This window comes from Nanorana parkeri, unplaced genomic scaffold, assembly GCF_000935625.1.
Source record: "Nanorana parkeri isolate BGI_ZX_2015 unplaced genomic scaffold, ASM93562v1 scaffold20, whole genome shotgun sequence".
Taxonomy (NCBI): Eukaryota; Metazoa; Chordata; class Amphibia; order Anura; family Dicroglossidae; genus Nanorana; species Nanorana parkeri.
This window is the reverse complement of record NW_017306288.1, coordinates 1,864,029-1,873,216: the sequence shown is the minus strand read 5'-3', so window position 1 is coordinate 1,873,216 and position 9,188 is coordinate 1,864,029. Positions and strand designations below refer to the sequence as shown.

The 9,188-nt window shown below is 44.2% G+C and overlaps 1 protein-coding gene across 1 annotated transcript in view; it reads right to left on the bottom strand.

Annotated features, from left to right (window-relative positions):
- The window catches only part of LOC108791590, an 8,421-nt gene extending 2,599 nt beyond the window's left edge, over positions 1-5,822 (bottom strand). Inside the window, exons 1-2 of the mRNA XM_018562119.1 lie at positions 5,754-5,822; positions 1,983-2,153 (exon numbers count right to left, since the gene is read on the bottom strand). Coding sequence (XP_018417621.1) covers positions 1,983-2,153; positions 5,754-5,822 — 240 coding nt within the window. The remainder of the gene's footprint in view (positions 1-1,982; positions 2,154-5,753) is intronic.
- Between the last annotated feature and the right edge of the window lie 3,366 nt (positions 5,823-9,188).

Genomic DNA, 9,188 nt, shown 5'->3' with positions numbered 1-9,188 from the left:
TAGAAACAGCTTGTGCACATTGTACGGCCACCTGTTTAACCTGGTGACTACTGTTAGGTTTTAGACTAAAAATTCAAAATTTGCCAAACTTTTACCTTGCAGTGTTAGATCTAAAATTCCCCAAAATAATTGAAATCCTAGACATATGAGGTGTTCCCAAAATCTGAACAAATACATTAATTTTGATTTTATATTAGTTGACAGAGTTTTAACAAAAATTATAACAAAAATGGGATATTTTCCTCGCTTCCACCAGTCCACAGCAGACTCACAACCTAGCACAGCTTTTTCTGGCACCTGTACAGCTCCCACAGGTGTTGACCATCAAACTCTTTCGACCATATTATCATAACAGTCCATTTCTTAGATCGCCTCATACTGGCAATGAGTATTGTGTAATCCACTGCACCTTTGCACACTACGTTCCACCATCCACAGAAAATTTTAGAGCACTCTCTCTTTAAGGACTTGCTTTTCTCCTGCAGGCCTTGAGTCACCTGCTTTACACAGCAAGCAATCTCTGCTGTCTCAACTACAGAAACACAGTTCACCAGAACTTCTTTTCCAGAGACTCCAGTCTCTACACACTCTGCACTTTGGTGTCAGTTCTCTGCATTCCCAACTTCATGCATGTATTTTATTCATACTAAGTGAGGCACTCAGCACACATATGTGATAAAAACAATATATGGTTCTATTTATCCTTTAAAAAAACATTATATCGTGTAGAAGGGTGGCAATGCCACAATGTAATTTGGCAACACAGTCCCCAAGAACACTCAGTTAGAACGGCTGAGGGGTTCCAGGACTTTTTCAGGGAAGAAACTGGCTTTTAAGTTCCTTCCAGGTTTTCCAGACTGTAATAGGATGGGATCTCTATTCCTGGGGCCAGGTGTATAGGTGGATCAGGTGGCTGAGAGCAGCTTTATTAGGAGTCTGGACCAGAGCGATCGGTTGGTTGGTCCGTCGGTCCGCCCGCGCACAGAGGTGTGCTGAGGACTGTGTATGCTGAAGAAAATCGGATTATTATGAGAATGTTGTGAACCAAAGACTGTCCTTCATGTTGCTGCTGGAAGCTGTCTTGTTTAACAAGGGAAGTCTACCCTGTTGATGGAAAGAGACTTTGTGTTTGCCATTAATAAAACTGTGTTTAACTGCATTTCCTGACTGCAATCGAGTGTCCTTCTTACAAGTGGTGTCGGAAGTGGGATACACTGTTGTACTGGCCATGCTCTCACAGAGGCCTTAAAGGTACAGGACCCAGGAAAATGGAAGAAGTTCGTAATGCAGAGAACTGACAACAAAGGGCAGAGTGTGTAGAGACTGGAGTCTCTGGAAAAGAAGTTCTGGTGAACTGTGTTTCTGTAGTTGAGACAGCAGAGATTGCTTGCTGTGTAAAGCAGGTGACTCAAGGCCTGCAGGAGAAAAGCAAGTCCTTAAAGAGAGAGTGCTCTAAAATTTTCTGTGGATGGTGGAACGTAGTGTGCAAAGGTGCAGTGGATTACACAATACTCATTGCCAGTATGAGGCGATCTAAGAAATGGACTGTTATGATAATATGGTCAAAAGAGTTTGGTGGTCAACACCTGTGGGAGCTGTACAGGTGCCAGAAAAAGCTGTGCTAGGTTGTGAGTCTGCTGTGGACTGGTGGAAGCGGCATTTGGCAACATTGACCCCAGCTACTATAGTGGAGAAGCCCGCTCTGATTCCCTGGAGAGAGCGAGGGGCTGAACAGAGGCTCAGCATGGGGCACAGTTGTAGGTAGCAACATCAGTGAACGCAGGATTGCTGACCATGTGCTGTGTAGGTCGCTGCAGAGGACTAGGGCTGAGCAAAGACACAGGGAGAGAGGAGCCAGCAAGTATCACCAGGAGTGAAAAGCTGCAGTGATGTAGCTCAGCGTTATGTTCAACCTGTTGGTGAGTTTCAACCTGCCAGGAGTTCCCAGGAGGGAAACGCATTTGATAAAAATCGTTCAGTACCTTGTGCAGCATGTGGCCGATGGGGTCATGAGTGTCTGGTGACATGCCCTGAGCTGTGGGGTCCACCACAACCTTCACCATATCTGCAATGTGGCCAACAAGGGCGTGCGTTTGTAACGTGCTCTGTGCTGTGGGGTACCACTGGAGATACTGGTGGGCATGAGTCCGAACCTGCCAGTATAAGCCATGAGGCTTAAGCTGGCCATACACCTTACAACCATCGCACGACTTTCGTTATGCGATGGTTGTAAGGTAATTAAAAATCCGTACGATCTGCCGATCTTGGACAGGCAGATCGTACTTGCGATCATCGCAAGCCCTCCTCGCTGATTCCAATGCTGAGTGGGCAGTGTGCGTTTGCGCACACCGGCCCGTGCGGCATTCGTCTTCCAATCATGCCACCAACCGTGCGTGCTCAAAAGACGAAAATCGTGTGACCGTACAGTAGAAACGGTCGCACACTGCCCATACACCTGCCCATTATTGTACGATCGCCGGATCACCCGCGATTATCGTATAATCGGCAGGTGTATGGGCACCTTAACGTGGATGCAGCTGTCCCTAGCAATGCAGGGGAAAGTTCCTTGGAGTCTACAGGGGGTGTCAGAGATGAGTGGAAAAAGTCAACGCAGAACCAGCGCTCTCAAATGAAGTTAACCACGGTGCCTGAGAGGGGTGGTAAGACTGACATTGCTGAATTGTTTGCTGGAACTGTTTGTCCTGTATTCAAAAAGACTGACTGTAGCCTTGTGTGTGAGATGAGAGTAATGCCAGTTGAGCGGCCCATGTGACATTCTATGAGAGACTTGCCTCTACTCCGTACACAGGATTATGGAGGAGAGCTAAGTGTTAAAAATGCCTTTGAGAATGTAGTGTTTTCTTTCAATCCAAAGGGGGATTTGTAGATTACTACTGTTGAAAAAGATAATGTTGATGTAAAAAGTGTTAAAAATGCATGTCGGGATGAGAATGCATTGTATGCTACCAGGGTGGGTATAACAGAAATCTCCTCGGAAATCTTAGAGGGGCTCAAGAGTGTGGAGCCAGAGATTCCCCAGGGTAATTGTGGTGCCAGTATGATGGAGCACAGTAATGTGTTAGTGCAAGGGTTAATTTCAGAGCCGAAGGCTCAAGATATGGATGATCTGATAATGCCACTGCCTTTGGTCGAAGGTACAAGGGTTAACAATGACATTGCTGAAAAGCGTAAGGCGGATAATGTTCAGCTGGGTGATGTAGTGCCACCAGCTCAAAGTAATGAAAATGTGGTTAAGTAGCAATGATGTGTATGCAGACGGGGACATCCCATTGGTTATGGTAACTGAGGAGTTCATGTCTAATACGCAGCCATTGGTGTCTCCTTGGAGGGAGGTATTGAAACGATGGGCAGCAGAGGGGTAAATCCGGCCCTGACCGTGTGCCCACATATATTTATAATGGGAGCCTTAATCGGCCCCCCTATTTATACTTCAATGTGATCACCCATGTGTGCCCCAATATAGGGTTAATTACACATGCCGCGACGCTCAAGTATAGCAAAGTTTCGAGGGTCACTAAGAAAATAACTGCATTTTCCTATTTAGAACATGCATCCTTTTCTTCGAGACGCTCGAAACTTCGCTAAAGGACTCGAGCGCTATGGCTTCTGTAATCAAGCCCATAATATATCAAATTGGGGGGGTTACTTCCCCTAAGTGATGCCCCCCCCATTACACCTCAGGTATTTAATATATTATATGGGGTTCAAACATAGGGAGTCACATGGGGCATATTGTATTGGGGCATTCTGGGCATGTGCCCATATTATTAAATATGGGGGAAAACTGGGCACCCGTATTTATTTAAATATACAGGGAGGCGTAAAGTGAGCATGTGCCCCTCCCACCTATTAATATAAGAAGGGCACTCGGTTTCCTCCTACTTATATTTAAACGCTGACCCACCACTGTGGCAGTGCATGGGTTCAAGTTTATTTACTCCCATGAGTGTGAGGGTATGAGAGGGGACAACCCTGAGAGCATTGATATTCCCAATGAAACCTTATTAATCTTTTTTTACTGCGGATGTTATTTTTGATGGTCACAGTTTATATTCACTGTGAAATTTGTAATATTTATTCACTCATGGATGTTAAGCTGCCCATACACCTTACAACCATCGCACGACTTTCGTTGTGCGATGGTTGTAAGGTAATTAAAATCTCGTACGATCTGCCCATCTTGGACCTGCAGATCGTACTTGCGAACATCGCAAGCCCGCCCCGCTGAGGGGAGCACTTCCGATGATTGCAGTGCTGAGCGGGCAGTGTGCCCCTTCCCTGCTAATCAGCAGGAGGGGGATTAACATATTTAACTGCAGATGAAGGAATTATCGGAGGGGGTCTGTCACATAGACACCCTCCTATACAAGGAGAAAACGTCACAAATTGCCGGTCGCATTATCTTCCAGTGCGACTCGACAACTCTGGAATATAAGTTATTATTTATATACGTGCAATAAAAGTTATTTTTGATTTCTCTATTCTTGTGTCATACAGATAATTTCTTGTGTATATTTGCATATAAACTTTACAAAACAACAGATTTTTCTATATAAATGTAAATGTATTTCCCTATATAAAACAGTCCCCCTAAAGGCAGAGGTGCCCACTTCTTTGTGTTATGATCTACTTTTCAAATGACCGGCTCAGTGAGATCTTCCAACTAAAAAACACCCCCTGTGCATAATTCTAAGGCATGCGATCACATCAAATTATTTTGATAAAACTACTATCACTGTTTATTTATGCCTCCCGTATTATACCACCAAAGGTTGTTTGTGAACTTGTTAGAAACCCCATCATACATACACACTGCATACAATGGACAATTTCAGGCTATCACAAATAGTGAGATATTAGCTAATTATGCCACATTAGCATATATGTGAACAAATAATAGTATTACTTGTAACACAAAGATTACTATAATTAAAGTCATTTTTGGACCATCTCAAGCACTGTCACCAGAAAGCTTACCTTTATTTCCTGAATATGATTAGCAGTTACTGATACGCTCACAGGAAAACACTCTTATATACTATACTGATATTGTGTAATATTTCCTGAATTAATCATTTACATGAACAATGAGAACAATGGCAATGAGACTTTGCAAAGTAATCTGATAGGAGTTCACTAACCCTAATTTACTGTTCATGTTAAAAGAAAAGAATCACACAGAGCAACATGTGAATCACATATCAAGTACACGAAGTCGCTTGTAGAACATCTTTTAGAAAAAAAATCTTTAAAGGAGAACTATAGGGTTAGGGCTTTTCCCCATAGTTCTCAGGGTAACGGGAGGACACAAACTAGCGTCCTCCCGCCACCCAAAGCTCAGTATACCGCGAGCTACAGCTCGGGGTATACTGAGACGACACAGCTGAAGCGGATCCCGACAATTATGTCTGGATCCGCCCAGCTGCGTGAGTGACAGCTGGCTCTGCCTATCTAAAGGCAGAGCCAGCTGTACCCGCCCCCTCCCTCGTCCGTCCCGCCAGTCAGCGCTGGAGGATCGGACAGGGGAGGGGGGAATCCAGTCACTCCCCTGTCACGGCTCTCAGCAGTGACAGGATCGAGAAGTGAGCGACGGTATGTGTTCGCTAACTTCCCGATCTACAGTTTCATTGTCACAGGTCTGCTCAGATTATGAGGCTGAGTGAAAAACACTCGCTTCATAATTCTCCTTTAAATCTTGTAGATAAACCATTCAGCCTTCAATAATCTCTGACCGGGGGTAAAGCAACCTTTTCCATTCCAGATGTTGTGGACTCCATTTCCCACAATACTCCTAAAGCCATTGTCTGGATATGTAGTAGGACCCCTCGTGAAAAAAAATCAGGAACTTGACTTTCTAGCGAACTGGTCTTTGAATTGGCCTGGCTAAAAATGGTTAAAAAAAATACGAAGAAGAGACTAGACAAACCTAAAAAATAGTGGGGCCAATGTGCACTTTCCCTAAGTGACCCCCCATCACATCTCAGATTATGAGGGTTACTTCTTCTAAGTTACCCCCCCCCACGTCTGATTCTAGCCGCTAGAGGGAGGCTACCAGCCCCCTCTATTTATTAGCACCCAGAGAGCCAGTCAACCCTCTTGTTACGAATAACATTTAAATATGCATTTTAGCATTAATGCCCCCAGGCAATCATTTGGTATCCAGCCAATCAGATGGTAGGAAAGCTGAAGCCTTAAGGTCTGTATAAAAGCTCTTAAGGGAACCAGTTTTTATGTAGATTTTTACCAGCAGTCAGGCTGCTAGGTTAAATTGTATTTGCAGTCAAGTATTTTTTATTTATTTTTTATTTTTGCCGTGTAGCCCATTTGAAGAGGGGTGAAGACTACTTAATGGTAAGTATGAAATATTTCTTTCTCACAGGTGATTAACTTAAAAGTGCACTTAGTAAAGATGCCCCGTTATTTTATAGGAACAATTTTAATAAAATGTGTTTCAAATGTTTTAGTGCCAAGAGGGTTAACGGCTTAACTTGGAACTAATAAATAGAGGGGGTCTGGTAGGGCATGTAATGCCCTATATACTTATATACACTGGCTATGTGTACTCCTATTACTACATATGAGGGCACAAACCTCGCTCACCGCAGTGAGGGTTTTTTCTTTAAAACGCCCCCCCCCCTCCCACCTGGAGGATTTAAACTTATGCGCTGCCCCTGGCCAGCATTGCACAAGGTAAATGTTTGTTGCCCTCCGTAACCTTGTGGTCGCGGGAGTATGAGAAGGATCACCTCTGGGGAGGGGCCCGTTCTTCATATGCACCCACCAGTGCAGGAGGGGGTTTTAACCCAAGCACTTCTGGCAGTGAAGAAGTTATGTTTATGCCAGTCCCATGCCCCTGACAGAGGGGCATCTAGGACATCCCCTGCTCCAGCCTGGAGTTCTCCCCCTCTGTATTAGGCATGCCCCGACAGAGGGGGGCATTAAGGGCATCCCCGCTGCGGCCAACATGAGCATGCTATTTAGCTGTATTATTTTGCCTGCATTGTGGACATCGAGCTCAGCCAATATATCGGTGAAGGGTGATTAAATCACTCGATATGCGTTAAAAATATTACTTGATACCTCCCGATAATTTAAACTAAATAAGGCCTGAAAAAGTCATGGAGAGTCTTTTAAATCATGTTGATAATCTACTATTAATATTTATTTATACCTATTTTATTATACCACCAATGGTTATGTTTGTGAACTTGTTAGAAACCTCATCATACTTACAAACTGCATAAACTGAACAATTTTAGGCTATAACAAAACAAATCAGCATACTTAGTGACATTAGCATACTGTGTGTGAACAAATAATAGTATTCCTTTGAACACAAAGATTTGTACTTTAATGTAAAGTCATTTTTGTGTCATTTCAAGCAATTTTTTCCTGAATAATTTTAGCAGTTACTGATATTGCATTTATGCTGGAGTCACTCTTGTAAGCTAATGATTTTTTTTTTTGTACATTCCCTGACTTAATCATTTACACAAAGGTAATCAGATTAGCGTTTAGTAACCCAAATACGCAGGAAAGGGATATTGGTGCCGGTCTGAGGTCTGCCGTGCATTGGTGCCGGTCTGAGGTCTGCCGTGCATTGGTGCCGGTCATGGGTGGACTGTCCATTTGGGCGAGCGGAGCATTCGGGGCCTTACTGTATGCAGAGGGGGGGGCACAGGGTAATATGCGCTCAAACCCCGCTCTGGTCTGTTCAGTTTCCTTGTCAATTCTCCTGCAATTTACCCAGGATAATGGGCAGAACTGAAGAATCTCGGTCAAAATTGCCAAATCAGAAAAATTCTACCATTTTAGCTCCCTTTCCAAATTGCCTATATTGGTCTAGATTTTGTAATTCTACTACCAATTCCCCTGCAATCTACCTTTTAGTGAATAGACCTGCTATTTTGTAGAAATAATTTCTGTAATACAAGAATGTACTGTATATGCAGGTGGGATGTGTGGGTGGGAGGAGCTTGTATATGGGCGGAGCACAAGGGGCCCCATAATTTCATATTTCCCGGGGGCCCCTTGTGTTGTCAGTCAGCCCCTGGCTCTCAACATACATAAAAATAGGCCCTGCTCTATTTTGGAAAACAGCACACAAAAATGCACAGAGTACTTGTATGTACAGTAAGCTATAAATGGCAATCCACATGTACAATGCATTGTGGGCTTCCTGCATTTCTCATGATGCTTGGCCAATAACGGCCCAATGTTCTGCAGCAAAGCCTAGAGAGAGGAGTGGAGAGGAGCCATTACTAGCTCTCCTGTGATACACACACTTGGCTTGTAGGTGCTATATACATGATGGTAGGTCATCTTCACACCGGCTTTTGTGCTGACACCGCAATATGATATTGGTCGTCCTAGATAATGCCTCTGCTTGTTTAACTGGGAAATAAAGTATTTATTTTTATCCTTGTGCTAGACCCATTAGGTCGATTGCAATCAGCTCACTGATCTGTGTCCTGTCCTCCCGCGATGCTTGTGCGGCTGAATGTGTCAGACGCCGCAGATGGGAAGGGGCGGGGACACCTCTCCCCATGTTATTTTTTTTTTGTACATTCCCTGACTTAATCATTTACACAAAGGTAATCAGATTAGCGTTTAGTAACCCAAATACGCAGGAAAGGGATATTGGTGCCGGTCGGAGGTCTGCCGTGCATTGGTGCCGGTCTGAGGTCTGCCGTGCATTGGTGCCGGTCTGAGGTCTGCCGTGCATTGGTGCCGGTCATGGGTGGACTGTCCATTTGGGCGAGCGGAGCATTCGGGGCCTTACTGTATGCAGAGGGGGGGGCACAGGGTAATATGCGCTCAAACCCCGCTCTGGTCTGTTCAGTTTCCTTGTCAATTCTCCTGCAATTTACCCAGGATAATGGGCAGAACTGAAGAATCTCGGTCAAAATTGCCAAATCAGAAAAATTCTACCATTTTAGCTCCCTTTCCAAATTGCCTATATTGGTCTAGATTTTGTAATTCTACTACCAATTCCCCTGCAATCTACCTTTTAGTGAATAGACCTGCTATTTTGTAGAAATAATTTCTGTAATACAAGAATGTACTGTATATGCAGGTGGGATGTGTGGGTGGGAGGAGCTTGTATATGGGCGGAGCACAAGGGGCCCCATAATTTCATATTTCCCGGGGGCCCCTTGTGTTGTCAG